The following is a 22,778-nucleotide window of genomic DNA, read 5'->3' as shown; positions in this document are numbered from 1 at the left end:
TTTTTTTTCTCTGTTTCTTAAAGACACTCTTGAGATTGATTGGCGACTGGGGAGGCCAATGTGCTGCGTAAACAACCCCAACCAGAGCTCTCGCCGTTCAGTCAACCCTCGAGGGAAGACAATGCCGCAATTTCCTAAATTACAAATTGACAAAGAGGGCCTCGGACCGCGGCGCAGCTGTCCAGACTATCTGACGTTAGTGCTAATTTGACTAAAATCCAAATGATTAGTCTGTCATCTTTGGCCCTCCTGATCATCAGCAGGTTTTTGTTCAATAGCCTGAGCCTACTTTGGCATTAAGAAGAGCAGAGAGAAGGTGATGTTGTTGTGGTCTGGGTGTGGGCAGCACTGTCCAGACTGCTGTATTGTAGCCTGCCAAAAGCCTCCTCTATGCTCAGACCGGCCCGTCCCATTAGGACTGAGTGGAGAATCCCTTTAGCTGGCCTCTCTTAGTGTCGAGCTGCTATCGATCCCAGGAGCGCGCAAAACAAATGAGGTTTTGTCTTTTTCAGCAGGTTTGCAGGGGGAGGAGGAGGAGGGTGAAATGGATCGACTGCCACTGAGCTGGACCGCACAGAGGACGGAGACTAAATATTGCACTTGGAGGGTTAGCAGCATCCAAGACAGTGAAAGAGATACACAGCAGAGAGGCCGGCTGCATAAAGACAACCATTATCTCACTTCCAGCTCCCTTTTACGGAGCAGATGCTTCGTTTTTTTTAAGTCGAGACAAACCAAATCTTTCCGATCATTGTCCTCATTTTACGACAAAGAAAGCCATTCTGGCGTAATCAGTGTTTGGGGCGGAAATCATGACTCCGGGGCACAAAAGTTTACTCCTCACCGTCGTCTCCAGACACAGAAAACAGAAATAGGCCGACAGACGGCAAGAGATGTCTTATGATTTCAACAAGAATGTCTGCTAAGCAACTGTATTTCACTCGCATTAGCCGCGACAAAGGGGGCCTTTCTTCAGCAGGAATCCACTGTTTGTGAAGGGGTCTACTCTGAGGCTCTGGAAACAATTGGCCCGATCGAGTTCCCACGCCGATAGCACGACACTGTGCTATCAAAACTTGTAGGTCAGGTCATGACGAGTCAAACACAATATGGACAGCTTTGGCCAAATATTTCCTGATTAGTCATCCTGCTTGAGATTTCATAGGTTTCTTCAATTGAAGACAAAAGGAAATGATTATTGCTGTTCTGATTTGGAGATACGGTAAACCTCTCATAGCTTGTGCAGGTTTATTTTCACTCCCTGACATTACCGTATGCTCTTTCTGTATGCCAGTCTATGCCCACTTGACCATCAGTGCCAGCCGGCTGTCTGAAGGCTCGCTACGGGGCACAACATCTGGATGAGTCTGGCTACAACATCTGTCCATCCTGTGCTGAGCACAGATCTGGCATTAAAAGGGTCTGATGCCAGCTGGTGTGTTCTTGACTACAGTATGTAGCAGAGGAGACTGCTAACGTAGAACTAACATGGTGTAACTGACAAAGCCTTTTTTTTATAGGCTAATGCACAGTTTAGTGTAGCGTAACCGAGACTAATAACTAAAAAACACTTAAAAACAGACAAGATCTCAGTGTGTGTCGTGACATCACTGACGCCTTTACAGTAGTTTAAACCCCAACTGACTGACTCACCAACAGACGCATTAGTTTGCTGAACAAACAGCGAAGGAAAAAAAAACGCATTCTATTGATTACAAATGATGATTAATGACCCATTAGTGCATGCAACTACATAAATTGCACCATACCTCACGCTATGATGCGCATTCCATATTGTATCCTGTAAGTGCACGCCTTTTAATGAGTGCAACAGTGCCTCAGTTCACACATCACCGACATGACAAGCTACAAGCAGCACAGAGTTAAAGGGGTCAAGGCTGGAGGCAAAGGCCAGAGACAGTTCTCATGCGTGATTAATACGTTAGCAAGGCTCAGGGTAAAAAAAACATCCACTAACAATTTCCGATGCTGTCGCTGTCCCTCAACTCCAGAAAGGCAGAGCCCATAAGGAAAGCAGAGCCAGAGAAAGAGAAAGAGAGAGAAACGCTGTGGCACTATAGCGTAACCACAATGGCGAAATGAAGGCCAAAGTGGCTTATAGTAGTGCGGGATGTTTCTGTTCATATCAGAATCACGTTAATTCAGGGTTTCCTGCAGAATCTTGTAGCAGATGTAGACCACCTAACTTGATATAAAGACCTCCGCTAACATCAGGAGAAAACACAGCAAAGGCCATGTCTGTAATGAGTTAGGAGTTTAGACAACTATACAGTGACCAAATTGAGATGAGATGCATCCATGGAAGCATAAAAGAGAACTGGATAAAGTTGGAGGCGTCCATTATGAGAGTTGCTCATTGGCCAATGAAGCCAAAATGGCCCCGACTGCGAGTGATAAAATACCCGGATCATCCGGCGATCTTCCGCCTCCATTGGGCTCATTGAGCAGGCGCAGTAGCGTTTCCTTTAACTCCACCTCCCAGAGGTCCAGCCTCAGTCTGGGGCTCTTTCACATGAACGGAGGAAAGAAAAAAGACTCTGGATTTGGCTATTAGTGCATTTTACAACTTTTAGGACCTAATGATTTAAATAGAGGCTATTCAAGTGTTCGTACTGGGAAATTGATTTACCAAAAAAAAAAATGTGCCGCTGAGTTACAGACGTCTCTTTTCCAATGTAAGTCTATGGGAAAAAGTATTTTTGGGCCCAACGGCATCACGTGACGGACACGGAGGTTGTAATTCCACCATTTGGCCACTATGAAAAGCCTGGGGGCTTGGATGTATCAGGATCAGGGTCATTGATGGATCATCATATGTTCGCTGTATGGTAATTGGCTCAATTACTATAAAAGATTCTGGGGGAAACCCTGTAGTTGTCGTGCTTTCCAACACACAAACACACAGCAAAGACACTTCAAAAAGATGCAACCAATATAATACAATGATATGTCTCCATGCAAGAACACAGGGGTTAATTCAATTCAAGCAGCAGAACCATATCAACTTCACAAAGTAAGCATTCATTGCAAGGTTGTCAAATTGCAAAGCAGCGGTACACTATGCAGGTGTTTTTATTGTATCCATCCAATGTAGATTCAAGCGCTACTGTACAACAGCACAAAGAGTGCTACTGGCACATTTTTGGAGATGAAGATACATAACTAAACAAGCACAACTCATAAATCTCATCGTGATTGCTTTTGGCTTAGGCATTGTTGTCAAAACAATGTCCAAACATGTGCTGGAAGCCAGCGCCTCCGTCTCACAAACATTCCTCAGATAATCACACGTTTTTTTCTCTTCTCTCTATCTCGTGAAACACTTCCCCACGCTCTCTGTCTTCCTCCCTTCTCCCATGTCTCCTACTCGATTTCAGCCAACGCCGCGATGAGAAGCTTCCTCTTTCATTCAGGTTCCTCTCTGCCTCTCGTTCTCCACGTCTCAGGCAGTGTTTAAATGTGAATGAGTATGCATCTCCGACACCATTCATCCTCTTACCTCTCACTCGTGCGAGAGGTAAGAGACTCTTTTGATCATTTCAAAGCCAGGAGTGGAGATATGCTTGCGCTGCGCCTCGGCGCCGATCCCCTCGGCGCAGCACGGCGCTTCGCTAAGTCAATAGCGGCTAATGAGGGCCTCGATAAGCGTAAAACCACAATACAGATTGAATAAATTGAGATAAGGATTCTTGTAACATCCAAAAGCCACGCCATGGTAATGACTGACATGATGAAGCAATATTGTTTGCCAGTGAAAAAGCTTTTGAGGGCTTTTGTTCTTTTCACTGATACAGCAGGAGGGGTGACGGGGTCGTGTTGTGAAATTCCAAACCGCCTTTAGGGAATAGCGATTTCATTTTTCCTTTCTTTTTTTTTGTTTTTGTTTCGCTTTTTTTTTTTTTCTTTGCAAATATGTTCTATGATAACCATTATGGATAAGTGCTATTCTCAAACCACAGGTGTCAAGCAGCAATAAAATATTTGATGAATTGCCTGGGCCAGGTGTTGTGCTGGTGGGGCGGAATTCCTCTGTGATTCATCATAACAGCTTTTGTCTGACACAGCTGACAGGCACCAGATAAGCTGGATAGCATGTTAGCGTCGGCTTATAGAGCTTCATCTTTAAAGCGTCATGTTGTTTTATTGAAAGAAGTTCACTCCATTAAAATTCATTAAGAAATAAGCTTGCGATCTGAGGCGGTTAATGCATGCTGGGCCTCCTCCAGCTTCCATTTCTATTTCACATTGTCATTCTGCTCGTATGGATGCTTTTGGAGGTTATTTATGAACATATACTGCAACATGGAGCAGCTGAGACTATTGGGTAATCGTACAAAGAACCAAAGTCAGGAAATAATAGTAGGCACTTTAGTGGCAAATTTTTTTTCAGCTTTTATTTTGGTGGTTTTGTCTTTTCAAAATAAACTTCTGTTTTCACAGGAAACAGGTTGGTTAAGTTTAGGCAAAAAAAGTACTTGGTTAGGTTTAGGAAAAGATTGTGGTTTGGGTTAAAATAACTAAGGAAGTGGCGTTACTTAAAGAGGACCTATTATGCTTATTTTGAGGTTCATATTGTTTGTATTTTGGTGTCTACTAGAACATGTTTACATGCTTTAATGTTCAAAAATGTTTTACTTTTGTCATACTGGCTGTGCTGCTGCACCTTTCACTCTGAAACACTCTGTTTGAGCCCCCCCGCCCTCTCAAAAAGCCCACTCTGCTCTGATTGGTCAGCTGGCTAACTCTGTTGTGATTGATCAACCGAACCAAACTCTTCGGACTGTGTTCCAGCTCTGCTCTAACTAGCTGTGTTTGAGGGCGTGCCAAACTAGCCGTTATGCAAATGTGTTACTTGGTGACATCACCACGTTACGGAAGAAAAGGCGGGACTTCAAGCAAGGCGTTCACTATGGGCTTTATGCATGCACAAAAAACTATATAACACTCTAAAGGAAAGGGTAAAAGCACAGAAGCATAATAGGTCTCCTTTAAGTACGGACAAATTACGTAAAAAATGACGTGACAAAGAAGTCGATGATGACTTCTGGTTTACCACGGGACACGAACACCGGTCTCCTGGTTGAAGTCCAGAGTTTTTGGACCCACCCGTAAACTGCCACCACCTCCCTACATGGAGTTTGTTGCTCGATACGCGGATTGCATACAAATTGATTTTGTGAGATATATACAAATTATAGTGCATTATAGGTAGGTATAGCGATGAACGGTGTATGAAAACAGCCTGCAGTCACACAGGGTGGCATTACTTCCTTTGATTTTTCTGTTGTTGCAGTCATGACCGCTATCATTTCTCATGTAAAATAGCTAGTTCTTCTTCTTTTGTGTTGTCGATGTTTTTCCCCACGATAAATCTTCCAGACACTCAGCAGGTCTCATAGAAGCCTTGACCTCCAGATCTCATATACAAACTATAAAAGGTTTCATGCATCAGGTAAAGATTAAATCACAATTACAGTATGTAGTTGAGTCAGTGGAAAATGGAGCATTTAAAAAGTGTTTTTATTTATGAAAGTGTTGCAGGTTTTTGTACACACTTGAACTCGGGGCGAGGTTAGAACATGTAGGAGTTTCATTTAGTTTGCCAATGTTCCTTATCTTTACTGTCTTTTTCTATTTATTTACTCACTTATGTACAATTGTCTTGGGTTCTGGTGGGCTGGTTACACCCTCAGGATTAGATACATATACTTTCATAGTCTTTGTTCCTGCTGCTGCTCTGAAACTCTGCTTCTGCTACTGTTGTTTATTTGGTTGTGAAACACTCACTTGAGTTATCATCATAGATATTGAAGAGGCACTTCTTTAGTTTGCTTTGCTGGCCTTTGCTCAACATGATGTAACTTCTATTTTTTTCCGACACTATGAAAGGATAACAATAAGTTGGACACTTTCTTTAGTCTAGGTTTCAGTAGGTTAAACAGTTTTTGTTTAGGTAGTAATAAAGGCAGGTTTTTAGTCATGGCTAAATGTGCAAATATTTTGCGGGAAAAAAAATAAAAAAGTAATTTTGCTGAGTTCAAAGATTTTACGAGTTGAGAAGTGAATGCAGGTGACACTGAAGCATATCTCTCACATGAATAGACACACACCCACACCCACACCAACCTCCACACCCTTTTTCAACACTTCATTGTCAAACAGTCTGTTCCTACTCTTATCTCCAACGTCTGATCCTTTTGTTGTGTTCATTTTAAAAAGTCGGTTCACACCCAATTACGAAAAAATGCATTTTTTTACTCCCTTAGTGGTGTTGCAAAACATTCACACTCCCAACTCGTCAATAAACCTCCAATAGTTTTTAGGTTTGACTTATGCAACAAAGCTGGGTTTGGCTTAGGAAAAGATCGTGGTTTAGGTGTCAGACGCCGAGGTGCCCTGACCAAGCGTCGGTATTTGACGAGTTTGGAGTGAGAACGGGTTGTAGCGGCAGCTATATAGGTTCTGGTTTCGTTAGGATATCGTGGTGATTATGATGGAATTTCAGGAGACCAGGAGTTTTCTTCTTACCTGTAGTTGTAACGGGCTGAGTCCAGATGCTGCTGCAGCTGCCATTGTAGATGGAATGAACTGCATGGGGTAATTCTCACCTGTTGCAAACAGAAACAAAACATATGATGAAGAAAAAAGTGGCGGGGAGGCAGTTTACTGCAAAAGAACTAAACCTGCTCTTTACTTCCAGCCAGCTTCTGTCCATCTGTCTCGCCCTTTGTCTCCTTTTCTCTTGCTCTCATGTTTTTATTCATGGAAACACCAAGGGTCACAAGTGTTTTATTCAAAGGTTAATAGCGCTCATTGTCGGTACACACGGGTGCTTGAGACTCGGGCGATCAGAGTTCAAATCCAGCGCGGCCTCATTGGGATGCACTCATAAATGCATATACGAGTACCGTGTACAACCCCCGCTGTTTGTCCCTAAAAGGCTTTCCATGTCCGAGCCTTTGTTGAAAACAGACCAAAGTCAAAGGAGAGCGTAGAATAATGGCTTTCTGATTCCCTTTCTTCATCTCGGCCTCTCTTTGCGGCCTCGCGGGAGTGTATGCTCACGCAGTAGGAGTAAACATGGATTACTCTGTATGAAGCACGGAGGACCGGTGGTGCGCGGCGTCAGGCGAGCACCTGGAGGAATGCATGGAAGACAGGAATGTGCGAAGGACGAGGAAAGAGGAAGAAAGCAGGTGGTGCCGCCGCCGATCCTACAATAAGAAGACTGTACTTGAACTGTTCTGCTTGTGTGTTTTCGAGAGGTTTAGTTGAGACTGTTTGTGCAAAATCCTTGTGGATTGTTGGAAACATGTAACAAGCATGCAATCCTTTAAGTGTGTTTTGGGTGAAAGCATGCGTTTGGTCTGTCTGCGTCATCCTTATGTGTACATTGTTAGGTCGGTGCGTACCAGGAGAACATGCTTAAGAGTGTGTGTGTGTGTGTGTGTGTGAGAAAGTGTGAAATTCCATGTTGCAGATGTGTTGTGCAACTGACATGCTTTCAGCACGCCATAAAAGAGACATTCCAGTCCTCGCTGTGTCCAATGTATTGTTCCTGACGTGAACAAGCAGAGCTTGTAAATCTCTCCGCTCATTTCCAGAACATTCCTCACCTGACACACCTCATTAACATAGACTGGGATTCCAGTGTGTGTGTGTGTGTATGTGTGTGTGTGTGTGTGTGCGCGTGTGTGTGTGTATATGTGTGTGAGAAAGAGAGAGAAATAGAGACTCGCTGTTTCTTTTTTAGTTAACGAGAAACATCAGAGTCGTAGAGCTTTTGTGTGAGCGGGGATTAATGTTTATCCAGACGTATATTTCCTTAACACTTGCCAGTGCGTGCAATTGTTCAGTGTGTTTGTATACCTGGCTTGTAGGACATGCTCGGTGGGAAGAGGAAGCCCTGCTGTGCAGCAGCGGCAGCAGCCAGAGACCGCTGGTCGTGAGGAAACACTGGGATCATCAGAGGAGGCATGTGACCCTGGACCTGTGAGAGAGAAGAGAGAGACGTCGACAAAGAGAAAGAGAGAGAGGAGAGAGATGTTTAAAGTCCTTACATGAAACGTGTCATAAAGATAGAACAAGGTGACTAAAATCACCTTGACGAACACACAAGCATTCCTGTCTACACACGACGCACAAAAGAGAAAGATGAAACCAGAAAAAAATAGTGAAAAAAAAATGGAAGGCTGAAAAGAAAAAGTGAAGGGAAGAACCTCAGAAGAAAGAAAGAATGATGAAAAATAAAAAAAGGGGAAAAGAGTGAATAAAGATGGAAAGAGATGGTCACGATTCAGAAATACTGCTGACACAAACTAAACACGTCTCAAATACAGTAGAAAGACAAAAACATTCACTTCAAGAATGAAATGATCGGCAGGGTTGAAGAGACGGAGTCGAAGAACGGAGACCAGGCAACAAATAAAGACGCACACTCTTTGAGAGACAAGTGTAAAAATGTGAAACAAAATGCCTTTAAAAACAACAGAGAGGCTAACAGCTGCCTTTCATGTCGGCTTGAAAGACTCTTAAAAAGTGTGGGTTCGACTGAGTTAAGGCGCTGAGGGCTCCGACTGAGGAGAGCATATCAAAGATGAGCCTGCGGGAATCTATTAGGGTCGGCTGTACGTAACCACCGGACCGTCTCACTCTCTTTCCCTTCCATCTCGCCGCCTTTATCTCATCACTTTAATTTATTTTTTTCTGTCTTGTAAAATTGTTTGTGTCTTTCCTCCTCATGCCTCCGTCCGTTCATCCGTCTGTCTTTCTGTGCTTCCTTTTTCTTTCTTCTCGCTCGTTAAGTTCCAATCTCAAAGTTAGGAACATTTTGTTAAAGTCATTAAAAATCAAATGCAAATTAAGTGTTATTAACCCATTAACTCCCAGAAAAAAAGGATTGACTAATATTTGGATATTCTTGATCGTAGCTAAAACATCTGCAAAAAAATATTTTATTCCCTCAGCAATCATCACTTTGAATAAATTAAAATAGTATTGAATTAATCTATCTATCTTGTATCAGTCATATTTCATGCTTGCTGAAAAAATGTACTTTCAGGGAGGACATTTTTTTAATTTGATTTTTGCATTCATATAGCACTTTGCTTTCTTTATTTCTTTATGGATTAGTTATACATAAAATTGTTTTAAAATCTGCAATTTGTATTGATATTTTATAACTGTCCGGCTCACTTTTCTCCCATTTTCTTTCACTCTTTAGCATTTTCTTGTTTTTATTGGCCTCCTGTTATCTCTTCTCTGTTTCAACTTTTGAGAATAATACTGTTCTTTTCTTGTCTCTCATCACGTCTGAATGTTTATTATTTTATTTTTTTTAATTCTTGACAGTCTCCCTTTCTCTTCTCATCCCTTTCTGTCTCATTGTGCTTCCCATTTTATTTATTTTTTTAGAGTTAAGATTCACCCTCTCACTCCTTCCTCTGTCTTTTCAGCTAATCACACTATCATCTCGGCGTTTAAGTCTTCTTTCTTTCATTATCCATTTCTTATTTTTGTTTCTACGTCCCTCCAATCCCCTCTTAACCCTTTCCTCTCATTTCACATCTTCTCTTCAAGCTCGTCTTCCTCCCATCTCTTCCTCTCTTTTCTTCTTTTTCTTTCCCGTGTTCCCACTCTTTGAGATGAACGCTTGTTGACACCTCTCTCTCTCTTTCTCCCTCCGCTTCCCTCCTTACCTCCGTTCAATGCCATCTACCTCCATTCATCTCCTTTACTACCAATACATTAACCACGCTGACCCCTCCTACTGTCCCCCCCCTGGGACAGTTCATCATTAGAGACTAAATTTACACCATCAGCATGTTGCATGTGGTTACTTCTTTGCATTTGTAGTTGCAGGGTTACGTGGTTGAATTAGATGACCGTCCTCTGGGATGTTTGTGGAGTGTGTGAGGGAGGGAGGGAGGATTTGTGGTGGGGAGGTTCAAAGAGCATGGCTAAATAGAGAGAGAGAGAGAGGGAGGGATGAACAGGACTATCTTTGCCTCGCATGTGTTTGCTGAAGGGCTGGAAAGATTAGTCGATCAACGAGGAGATAAACAGAAAAGTAATTTTGATTGATTTGATCAATTTGATAATTGATTAGTCATGGAAAGCATTTAGCAAGCATCTCAAATGTGAGGATTTACTGCTTTTGATTAATTGTAAATTGAATATCTCATCTAGGTCGTGTGTGTGTGCGAGCACACATCTGTGCAACAACAGGGCATCAGACATCTGTGTCGCCCACAGTTAACGGGAAGCGTGCAGTTACATGTGTTCGTCACCTGACCAGCTCTTCAGACAAGGTTGTTTAGGTCACACTCCAAAAAGGGCCTGATAGCTTGGGAGGCCCTCATCACACACACACACACACATACACACACACACACAGAAGCTGTCTGACGTCTTGTGACACGGAGAAAAGGGAATGAAGAGAGAATAAAAACGAGTCTGTCCGTCTGAATCGCTAAAAAAAAAAAAAAGAAGAAGAAGAAGAGAGAAGTGGGGGATGAGGGGGGGTGGAAGTTATAGAGTGGGACAAAATGCTCCCATTCATTGTATTCCTTTGGGAACACTGGGACTGACTGGGGCTGCTTCACCAGCGCAAACACACAAAGATCTTCTTTTACCGAGGGGAGGGTGGTGGGGTGGGGAGGTGTGGGGGGGTGGATGAATGGACTGGGGAAGGTGGTGCTGAGGGGGCCCCCGCTCTGCTCAGCCCCTAAGAAAACACCAGGCCCCCTTCCTCTAACTGCCCACCAGACACATCGCCATACACACCTACATGTAGGCACAAGGAACATGTGTACACGCGCAGACACACACACAGTCAGAATTAATGGTCCTCTTGTGTACGGGCAGCAGGGTTAGGGGGCAATGAGTACATATGTGGTGCGTCTGTGTGTCGGTGTGTTTGAGAAGGAGAAAGAAAGAGTAGTAGTAGTCTGGTTATGCAGGTATGCACACGACAACTTGAGGTAACAATCTGCAGATTCATACAGGTGAATTATGCTTTGTTAGCCTCAACTTGAAAAAGAAAATCAAAAATATTTGTCCTTCTAGTGACTTGTTCCATGAAAAAACTGAATAGTAATAATATTATATAAATATATCAATTCTATAAATGAAATTCTAGTTAAAAAATTTGCAAGGATAAAACTGTTATTGTTATTAACAAGTGATCTCTGGAAGCACGATTTGGCACTATGGATGCCAACAAAATCTCTGTTCTGATTAGTTCTGTCTTTCTCTCTTAAAGCGTTTCCAGACCTAGTTTAATTGCTTTGTTCCAGTCTAGGGACTAATTTGACACAATTGCATTTGCCCCTCGGTTCGTTTGTGTTCACACGACAACGTTTCAAGAGCGGCCCCGAAAGTTGTAAACAAATACCACGGTTTAGAAATATCACCAGGAAGATTCCCTTCAAAACTCTCCCTCTTCATCATGAAGCACCAGCAGCGTGTATTGATAATTTAGTTTATATGGTTAATGTAACAGTGTTCATTAAGTGAACAGAACACACCAGACAATAGTTCTTCAGATGCTGCATCAGGTAAATTTAGATTAGATTATCTTTATAACCCGGCGTGTTCGTCATCATGATGTATAGTTGAGTATCACAGCTCTCATATAAAACTGTAGGCAACAGCTTCCACAAAAAAAAAAGCTCAAACAAGGCAAACAAGAGATGAAGTAACATTAAACGAGTAACTACTGAAGAAAGCAATCTAGCTGACACATATTTTTTTTCCCAGGAGTTAAAGGTCCAGTGTGTACGATCTGGCGGTATCTAGCGGTGAGGAAACTGCAACCAACTGAAGCCTCTTCCGTGTGCCAAGTGTGTTGGAGAGCTACGGTGGCCGATGTGAAAACACAAATGTCCCTCTCTAGAGCCAGTGCGTAGAGTGTGTGTGTTTTCATGCGAAGTGAGTTGTGAAGCAAGAGAGAGAGCGAACGGCGACAACGGGAGTGAGTAACGTTATCGACTCCGACTAAAGTAAAACAAACTAAAGTACAGCATGTTAGCCATCGCAACTTGATAAGCTAGTGAACAACCAGGGCCGGGTTCTTTTAGTTTGTTGTAGTGAACCTTTGCCCCCTAGTGGTCAGACGGTGCTTAATGCACCTTTAAGAACGCAATATATATACCTACAAATAATTACATTGCTCAGTTTGTTCTCGCTACACCCATGAGAGCAAAACGAAGACGCTAGAGGTGATTTTAAATTGAAGCACACACATTACTGTATGCTTGTAGCATTTTTCTATAGGCTAACACACAGGTTAATTCGCTGGAGGGAGGGCCATTGTAAAGTCAAAAGTTAGCCATTCTCCATAGCTGGTGAGTCCAATCCACGTTATGGGCCTTCCATGGCTTTCCGAGTCATTGTGTCTGAAGCGGTATATGCTGACGTAGGTGCTGCTGTCTTTCTAACAGCCATTTGCCTGCTCCATTAGTTCTTATGCATGTGTGTGTACTGTATATGTGGGTGTGTGTGTGTGTGTAGATTATTGTGCCTGTTTGTCTTAACACAGGTTTTGCAACCCAGAATATTCAGAACCGCCGCCTCAACGTCAGCACTTTATTGACTAGAAAAAAACTTCCAGCTTTGATTCAGACTAACAGTGATGGGGTGAGAACAAGGGCGCTGTAATTTATCGATACAATATTCATGTTCTTTTTATAAAATAAATATAACCTTTCTTATTTGTGAACAAATATAATTAATGAAACATTATTTAAAAGTGTTTCTGAATCTCCTCTGTTGATTTAAAGAACAGTATTTAATTATAACAGCGCAAACATTGACGGAAGAATTAAATGTTCAGACGAAGGCTGTGATATGTGTAAATAATATAATAATTATTGAACTAAAGCATTATCTATAGTAATAATTATGGTCCAAAATGATGTGAAATTGCATAGTTTTAAGTCAAATCTTGTCAAACCCAATATCTCCTGGTATAATAATGACTTTATGAAGGACACAAGGAGAAGGCGTTTAGCAGGGTTATGTGGTTGAATAGCGTGTATAAATAAAAACAGACAATATATACAAAAATAAAATAAAAAATACATAATAAAAAGCAGCTCCCACATGGAAATACATAAGCAGCTGCTTTATATCAAGAATTATTTGACAACCTTTGATGAAATGAAATGAAATATTTTTACTATCTAACTATCAAAAGCTATTATATACAGCAGGAACTCTTGGGCGAGGTTATATTTTCTTTTTTTCTTATATTTTCTGTAACATTTTCAGTATCTTTTATTCACTGTAGAAATTCAGAAAGTAATAATGATTGCTGATACCGAGGAGTACTGGCACTTGTTTTTTTTTTTTTTTCATTTCAAGGACAAATGACTGTTGAAACCAGAGTTCTATGTCAAAAACTCAGATTATGAAAGTTGGTCAAACCCATATCTTTACCTTAATTAGTCACAGCGTAAAAACACCCAAACCAGTGGGCTAATGGTGTTTCAACAGGGGGCAGCATACTGTAATTATGAAACAGGCTGTTGACGACATCATCCACAGAAGAAAATAACACAAGATGAAATTGAAAAGTAAAAACAATCAGAGAACAACAAGAACTCAAAGAGAGAGAGAGGAGGGGAAGGAGGGCGGGCGAAGGAGGAGACAGAGGAGTTATAAACTAAGAACAGAGAGAGGGAGGAGGAGGAGGAGTGCGGCTTTGCAGTCATTAATTAGCCTGTTAGCTAGGGCCCGGGCGGTGCGGTTAGGGCCTGTGCCTTTTGTGGGCCCGAAGGAAATGGGCCACATATGAGAGCCATTATAGGGACTGACTTAACAAAGACACATGCCTGTCAGCCACCAGGCTGGGCTGGGCCGCTCTGCCTGTATACGGCACACAAAGGGCCCCACCACCACCACCGCCACCGTGTGTGTTAGCATGTGCGTGGGCCCTATATGTGTGTTTTTTGCACGTGCGTCAGAGGAATATATACGAACCGTCCACATGTGTGCAGCAATATCAGCTGTCTGCACTTTAAGTTAATATCAGTTGCCTGTTTATGTGTAATATGTAGTGTGTGAGCTTGCATGCATGTATGTACATTTTAAGTATTAATATCAGCTGTTTCTTCACGTGTCGGTGTGTGCATGCGTGTCTGTACGTGTGTGTGTGTGTAACCATATCTATCAGAATGGGGCCTTTCGGAAGCGTTTCTTTAACCCGTGGACATCCCCCGCTGGCTCTCCACACCATTTAAAACCACATGACAGGAAACCTGGGTCACTTTGAACTACAGCGCGCTCACTCCCCCGCCCCCCTCTCCTTCAACACCACAATCGCTGACAAACACACTGACACCATGCGAGGAAGACGGAACGATGAGAGGCAGAAATGGAAAAAACAGCTCCCCACTTTATTGTCTCCGTTCATAAATCAGACTCAGAGAAGACTCAGTTTCGATGCCAATCTATAAAACGTTCAAAATGTATGATAATAAGTCATAAAAGTAATGCTAATTAATCACCGAAGGTCGGTTAACTTTATTTGATGATGCAACAGCTGGCGCGTGTGCGCCGAACACATCGGGGAGTTGCTGCAACGGCTCCACTTTTTTCCTTCAAAAAACTTCTTTTTTCGGTTCCTTATTTTTTCCATCTGGACAACATTTAGTGTTTCAAATTAAGATATGAACAACAAGCGGCACTTCTAAAAAAGTGGCTTTACCACACTGAGGCCTTTTCTTTTCAGCTGAAACAGTAGCATTTGGTCAGCTCCTCAGAGTATTGGCCTGAGAGGAGCTCAGGTCTGGATTTGATAAGTGGAAACAGACCGGTGCAGCGCTGCCTGTGTGTTTAAAGCCAACACAGCGTAAACAGCCCGTACTCCAGTGACTAAGCCCTGGAGCTTAGCCACAATAATTCTAAACCTCTGTACAGTAGATAGGCCATATGCTCCTTACTAAGCTGGGTTTGTTCCCCCCAAGAAATGCCATTGTTTTAAAAACAACAAGACGCACACCCAGCTGTGATGCATATAACATTTAAAATGAAAACAAATTCTTTGTTTTGGGTCCCTCTGTGCCTTTTCTAAACAGCAGATTGAAGTAATTCGGCCCACTTTGAATTAAATTCAACTTAGAAAATAAGCGTGACACAAAGACGCAGCGGAATACGTTTCACCTGGATTCCCAGCAGATGCTTCTGAAGCTCTCTACATGATAACACGCTGCTCTCAAGAGCTATTTTCTGCACGTCCCCTTCATCCTCTAAACCAAACATGACACAGTATCCGTGCTTCACAGCGTGGAAGAGGATCCGAGCAGGAGCTGGGTTTTTATGGGCTCGCTCTCCCCTGGGGCTCAGAGGCCTAATGAAGTCCGATCCGAGCTTTATTAAGATCCAAGGGCGGGGCCTCGTAATAAAAGAGCAGAAGAAGAAGAGGGGGTGGGGTAGGGGGGAACAAGCTCTCGTTAACTAGATCACACCTCCGGAGCACAGGGAGATCCAAAGCTCGGGACCGATGGGGGGTAAACGGGGCGTACTGGCCGAGACTGAACCGGTCGCAGCAGATTCAGATTGTCTCACGAGCCGATTTAATTCAGCAGCAATAGAACCACTTAAAAAAACATAAACCGATGAAATACAAGCTGGTTAACTTCCCACATGGCTGTCAGCCACAGCGCGCAAACTTTACCAGCATTTGGCTCCCAGCTGGTGGTCATTTGACACGTTATGATTGGAGCATTTCTTTTATGTTAAATGCAGTACCTGTGAGGGTTTCTGGACAATATTTTGTCATTGTTTTGTGTTGGTAATTGATTTTCCAATGATAAATATATACATATATTTGCATAAAGCAGCATATTTCCCCACTCCCGTGTTGATAAAACTATTAAATACTTGACAAATCTCCCTTAAAGGTACATTTTCAACTGGTAAAAAATGTGCGATTAATTAGCCATTAGGGAGGCTAATTTGGAAAAATTTTCGTAACCGATAATCGACCCTCGTTAACCGATCATTAATTGTTAACCGCCAAGATTTTTCTGCCTCGCCAGCTGCAGTGTATGAGCACACCAACACGCGAGCATATGCTGCGTTCACTGTCTCCAGTTCACCGTCCGGGAGCATTAACTTAGCAGATAGATAACTGTAAGATGCTGCGTGTAGCGTCGCGGACATGCAGCCACTTTCCCAGTAAAAGTCTCCACCGCACATTTAATTTAGTTCATTAGGCTGTCCACTGTGTCTGCCTGGATTAACGATAGTGATTTGTCTGACAAAGTGTGTGTGTGTTTGTGCTACATTAGCAGCTGTAGCTCTGCTGGTAGTTTCGTGCTCCCCGTAGTGTGTGTTGTCGGTGGCGTTATAGCTGTGAACGTAGGTGTAGCAGACATTGTGTGTACACTTTATTTGTCAGTGAATAAATGCTACGAGGCTACAACTCCTCCACTCAAGCGAGCTCAAGACCCGAGCCAACTTCCTGTATCTGTAACGCCGGCTCAGACGCTCTTAAGGTGGACCAGCTTTCACCCTTAAAGTGACGAGTTTTTCTCAACTTTTTAATTAATTTTTAAAAACATTTTAACCATTTTCGCCGATAGCGTTTATCGGTTAAAATGCTTAATGTCGGTTAACGGTTAATTATTAACATCCCTATTAGCGATTAATCATGGACAATCATGCGATTAATTGCGATTTAATACTTTAATCGATTGACAGCCCTAGTTTTTTTGTTTCAATTCATTGTTATGGGCTTGATTTATGAAAGCTGCAAAAAGAGTAAACAGGAAGAAGAAACAGCAGAGAGCTGGGAGGAACATAACACGTTTGGTTGAAACAGACAGAGAGAGAGAGAGGAGTGCACGTCGGGGTGAAGAGAGGAAACACATGTTGATAAATAGACAACTGGAGAGAGAGAAAGAGTAGGTGGAAGCCCCTAAAGGATGCTGGGATATCGATTGCTGACTGATCAATGCAACAGTAAATGATCCGGCCATAACCAGGGCAATTACTGGGTCACCACTGTGTGTTATTGTGTGTGTGTGTGTGTGTCTCCGTTGGTGTAACTGCTGTAACCTCTCAATAGCAGGCAAAACTTAAAAGAAAAGGTCACTACCTCTTGCGCTATTGTTGTTTTCCAATCACACGTGACTCAATAATAGTGGAGCAGGAGGAAAATGGACACTCCAGATCATTTAGACGGGTTAGGGTTAGGGTTAGGACAAAAGGCAAAACACTAACAGCGTCCTCGCAGAGACGGACACAACAAAGAAAGAGACGATGGGGAAGAGACGAGGGGCGTCTGCAGAGGGCAGGAGTCAACTCAAAAATGTGAGGAATGAACGAGAGAAGAGTGTGTTTGTGAGAGAGTGTGTGTGTGAATTGGTAGTTGGGAAGGCGTGTCCGCCTGCTAACCTGGATCTGTTGTTGGAGAATGTTTATCTTGTGCTGCTGCTGCAGGAGCTGCTGCTGTTGTCTGGCGATCTGAACACACACATACACACACAAAGAGAAAGAGGGGGAATGTTCATTAAACAATAATGTCTTCCATAATGCTGAAGAAGATGAAGAATAAGTTATTTTGTTTTGTTTTTAAAATCAGGCAAAAAATATTGTTTTTGTTCTTTTCTTTTTCTTTTATCTGCTTTATATCAATAATACAAAAATCTGTGTGAAAATCTGATTATTCATAGAAAGCGTGCATGCACACAGAACTAATGACACCAGACAGCTGTAATGTTTTGTCATTAAATCTTCAACAGGCATACCCCACATGCTGTACTTTAACCCAGTGATTCTCAAAGTGAGGTCCGGGGACCCCCAGTGGTCCCCGGACCTCTGCCAGGGGGGTTTGGCGAAATTATTTGCTATAAATTATAAAATTGTGCTTTATCATTAAAAGGTGCAAAATGTCCAGATGGGGACCATTTCCACCAATAAAACAACCATATAGTGACCATTACTCCCACCCACGTTAGCTTTGAACCAGTAGAAACTTTGATATGATTGTGACACACAGCAATAAGTCCATTATTTGGTTGAAGCAAACAAAGTCAGCTTTAGACCTTCTAATATCTGACTTTATTAGGACTATGCCAGTCTTGCTACTGTTAATTTTCTGAAAGTTATCAAGATCAGTTACTTGAAACGTTGGCTATAAATGCTCCAAATGCAATTTTGAATAAGATCAACCCCTGTTTAAAGGTATATAAGAGGTATTCAATAACAATCGGTGTTACGATTATGAGGGGGGTCCTTGGAAAATATTCTCCCCTGTAAGGGTCCCTGGCTCCAAAAAGTTTGCGAACCCCTGCTTTAACCAGCTGTTACCGTTTCATTACTTTGATAAACCTTGGTCTGATCTGTGGTGAATTGCATGTCAGCTGAAAGAAACCACTTTTGGATGCATGGGGACATAAAATCTGGGACTAATCAGTTGCAACCGATCTGTGTCTTTTAAAAACTTGCTCATTTTTGGTGTAAAAATTGGTAAAACACAAACAATGTGTTTTAATATTGAGTGAGAGAGTGAGAAAGACTAGAACATAATGCATGCATACTTTATTAATAAAGGCAAAATGTTCAACAACGCTGAAAAAAAATATTCTGACATGTCGTGCAGCAGGTTAATGGTCGTGCTGCATTCAAGATCAACATTTTATTTTTCAGCAACGTGAAGAGTTTCTGAATAAATCTCTTAACTGACACTAAATCTGTGAGATTGACATGTTTACCAGGAAACCAACAACACCCAGCATGCCTCTGGAACCCCCCCACACACCTATCAACGCTCATCAACAGGAGGGGCGATCATAGTTATTTCTTCCTCTGTTGTTTGTGTGATAAAAGAAAAACGTCAAATGGGCTGAGTCTCCAGCCAGTGACGGGCAACCGGTACCGGCCAGTGGCGTGAGGTTAAAAATCCTTAAAGGGGCAGCACGTCAACTATTTGATCCCGCCCACTCTGCGCCAGGAAAGTAAAGCAGCTGCCCTCTCTTTCTTCTGGAGGAGTCATTTAGTATATTTATTCTGAAATGTAATTACAGGCTGCTGAATGGGAGGCGGCGCCCCATTTGCACACATGTCATATTTCATTAAAGGCAGATTTCTCAGGGTTTGTCTGTAGGGCATTATCCTATCAAGTCTCAACAGCCAAATGACTGGCTGATATTGGAATCTGTCTTTCTTTTCACTCTCTCCATCTTCCCCGTTCCTTTGTGGAGCCGTGAAAGGTGGAATGTGTTGTGATGGGAGGTGTGGACTTGTCCAAACAGAGCCTGTCGTATGTCGACCTACAGTAACATGTCGGCAAACAGCGAAAAACAAAGAGCAGCTCACCTAAACACCTCTCTGCTTAGGTTCTCTCTCTTTCTCTGTCACACACTAATGTTTCTACGTCTGACACCTGAAGTCACGCAGCAGCTTCTGGAACTAAGCGTTTGACGCCACACAAACATACAGATACACACAAACAACACAAATCTTGTTGGGTCTTATCTTGGAAGTTTTTGCTGTCATTACTTTTAGTTATGATGACATTTTACAAACCAACTTCCCCCTGGGAACAGAGCAGCATCACTAGAACGAAGTCTAAAAAAGATAATGTGAGCAGTCAGAGTCATAAAGGTTAAACTCAGAGTTTAAGCATCTAAACCAATGTGAGACAAATCTAATGGCCCTGACACACCGAGCTGACGGTCGGCCATGGTTTGGAGCCATCGGGGGCGTCTGTCGGCCTAGTGTTTGTCGTGTATCCCGCACCGCCAGCTCTAATTTGCCCATGTTGGAGGTTTTTCGGCCGATTCACCATGTTGAATCGGCGGTGGAGCCCGTCGGAGAGAGAAATCACCCCGATTGGCTGTTCAGCTTAAACGAATCAGTGCATGAGAAGTGCTCTTCATCTCGTCTGATCATTCCAATACGCGGAGATTTTCACAACAACATGGTCATCTGGAATGAACCTAAATGGTGAGTGAGAGTGGTGTGAAAACGGTCGGCAAACGCCACTTTGTTTCATGTACGTATCATAACACCGGCATGTTTATCCGCAGTCCTCGGTCTTCCGGTTTCCCTTTTTGAATGATAAATGCAGACCACCGCTAAGGAGCAGTAGGGAGAGTTATTTCCTCTCACGCAGACGCAGAACGTACGTGGTAGTCGGTCGTTGGCTGTAGTCTTTGCGAGTGTTCGAGTGCAACTTTTAGGCCAAGACAAAGGTGACGTGGGTCGACGGAACTGGTGGCCTTCGTCGCCGCCAGTTCTTTGATGTCGGCTCGGTGAATTCCACAATGAATGCCGGTGTATAAAATAGGAAAACATCTAAATTCTGGTTCACAAAATGATGTTTCTTTATCAGGCCTTTCTTTAATCTTTGTTTATTTCTTGCAAAATGTTGTATAAATGTATCTGTTTAGGCTTTCTAAATGTATACAAAGAAAAGAGAACATCACTCGTCGAATGAACTGCTCACCCCTCATAGACCCCCTCATAGACGTGTAATCTATGAGGACACGTCATAAGGAGACACTGCTTTGCGTTAACGGGTTCTTTTTTCTAAATAAACTTGCTAAAAGTTTATCCAACTTGTCTGATCGTCTGACTGCACATGTTTGTTCTTAACGTCCCCCCCCCCAACACAACACTCTCCCTACCTGCTCCTGCTGCTGCCTGGCCAGCTCCATCTGTTGTCTCTGCTTCTCCAGCTGTGAGGCGGCCATCTTTTTCTGCTCGTCGTGTGCGGAGAGGAGCTGCTCCCTCAGACTGATCAGCTGACCAATCATGGTGGAAAGTTGGTGCTCCTTCTCCTCCAGCGACTCCGGCGTACCTGGACAGGTACAAGAGAAGAGACGGGTTATGATGTGACTTTGAAAACAGGAAACGTCTGCTGACACTGGACGATAATTTAAAAGAAGAGATACATGATGCAGTATTAAGTTAGTGGTAGAAGATGATGGTCTATAGCCAGAAATACGTGTTGCTCAGAGCGTGGAATTAAAGTCATAAAACAACATGAATAAATTTGGTGAAGGTTCCTGATGACGTCCAACATGCTTCTTCCTGAAGAGAGCCACGACTGGAACAAGCTCTCTTTTTTTGACTTGAAGTAACCAAACTAAACCAACATCAACAAACCAAAAGCAAATGAAATGTGTTTGGCCAACATGAACTAGACGAGCTTTAGAAAAACGCCCATCTTTAAATTCTCATAAATCATGCGGCTTGTAGTTACATCTCACTACTTATTATCTCCTGTCTTGTCTCTGCATGCCATCCGTGTTTATCACTTAGTGTCTGCACACAAGAACAATAAAAGCACTTTGAGTTAACCTTTGAAAACAAGTAGCTGTCACACGCCTTTGTCAGGTTTATGATGTGAACATTCTTTAGAATTTTTTAGAAGTTTTAGTCAGGCAGGAACGCTAAACAGACTGAATGTGCTGGATCACACAACCGACAGTGTTGTATAAGCAACTTTTACTTTTTCATCTCACATCAAACTCCCTCCATATTACCTCTGGCTTTACTCGTCAGGTTTTATAAACCTTTACGCCCTGTTTTCTCCCATTAGTTTTTCTTTTGTGCTTCGTCAGGGGAGTTTCTAATGCTATTATTCCATCACACACACTGATCGTAAGTATTGCATATCTTAAGGACTTTGCCTGCCTGATTGTAAACAGTGAATTATTGTAAAGGAGACTTAAGCTTCTTGTGTGTTTTAGCCCAAACAGTCTGTAAATAGCTATTAATATTTAAAACCACGCCTATTCCTGACTGATCAGAGCTTTTTTCAATTAAGAATCATTAGACCGCATTCATTATTTTTTATTTATTAATTGACACCTTCACTCCCTTTTCTTCTCTATTGATATACTCCACACCTATTGGCGGTAAGCAGGTATGATGTAAGAATGAACATTCACTTTGTTTCACACAAAGCAAGAGAGAGTGACTCAATGACAAGATAATCAAAAATGCAAAGCATGGATAAAATGTCCTGCTAAATCATTAATTTCACTGGATGACAATTAATACATTAATATTTGTCTAAATAATAGTGTTGTAAATTACAATATTATTATTTAGACAAATATGAATGCATTAATTGCCACTTTGGCAAACATCAATTCAAGTAGGGAAAAATGTCTTTAGAAGCAACCTAGTTAGTTGGGTAGACTATTGTAGTTTATAATAATAATAATAATATTAATAATAATAATAATAATGGTTCTGAATAAGCAATCACAGATTTCCATCTAATACACCTGTTTTAGAGAAGACCTTCAGGCAAAGACTCAATCATAATGACCAGAACTTTCCAAAGTAAGTAAAAAATCAAGTTATAGCAAAGCAGAAATGAGGAGACATGTTGTGTCATTACAATGTGAAAGGAGTGTTTTTCTCACATGGTTCTGTCGATCCTCCTTTTTCCCTCTTTGCACTGACAATCACACGCAAACATGTTGTATTCATCTAGAAAATGACACAATTATAATCAGCAACACATAAAGTGTCTGGAGCCTTCATGTCCCAGAGGAAGTCGTTGCTCTTCAGAAGTTAATGTTTTTGGCATAAAGCTGATTAGATCAGCCCCAAAGTAACTGAATTTAATGCTATATATATATTTATGTAAAATATCTCACGTTCATAACAAACCAAATTTCATGAAAATCGGTTCATAAGTTATGGTCGATTCTTGTAGAGAAGATTACATCTTGTTTAACTTACCAACTGATCGAGACCTCCAACATGGAGACCAAGCAGAAGCATAT

At 42.2% G+C, this 22,778-nt stretch overlaps 1 protein-coding gene across 5 annotated transcripts in view; it reads right to left on the bottom strand.

The window, feature by feature from the left end:
- The window catches only part of LOC119486432 (transcription factor SOX-6-like), a 131,693-nt gene that overhangs the window by 26,548 nt on the left and 82,367 nt on the right, over positions 1 to 22,778 (bottom strand). For all 5 annotated transcript variants that reach the window (XM_037766534.1, XM_037766537.1, XM_037766535.1 and 2 more), the window contains 4 exons: positions 20,661 to 20,833; positions 17,425 to 17,493; positions 7,891 to 8,011; positions 6,550 to 6,629 (listed from right to left, as the gene is read on the bottom strand). In XM_037766534.1, the coding sequence (XP_037622462.1) occupies positions 6,550 to 6,629; positions 7,891 to 8,011; positions 17,425 to 17,493; positions 20,661 to 20,833 (443 nt within the window). The remainder of the gene's footprint in view (positions 1 to 6,549; positions 6,630 to 7,890; positions 8,012 to 17,424; positions 17,494 to 20,660; positions 20,834 to 22,778) is intronic.

The sequence above is a fragment of the Sebastes umbrosus genome, chromosome 4, assembly GCF_015220745.1.
Source record: "Sebastes umbrosus isolate fSebUmb1 chromosome 4, fSebUmb1.pri, whole genome shotgun sequence".
Taxonomy (NCBI): Eukaryota; Metazoa; Chordata; class Actinopteri; order Perciformes; family Sebastidae; genus Sebastes; species Sebastes umbrosus.
Note: the sequence above shows the minus strand (reverse complement) of the source record. Positions and strands in the feature narration are given on the sequence as shown.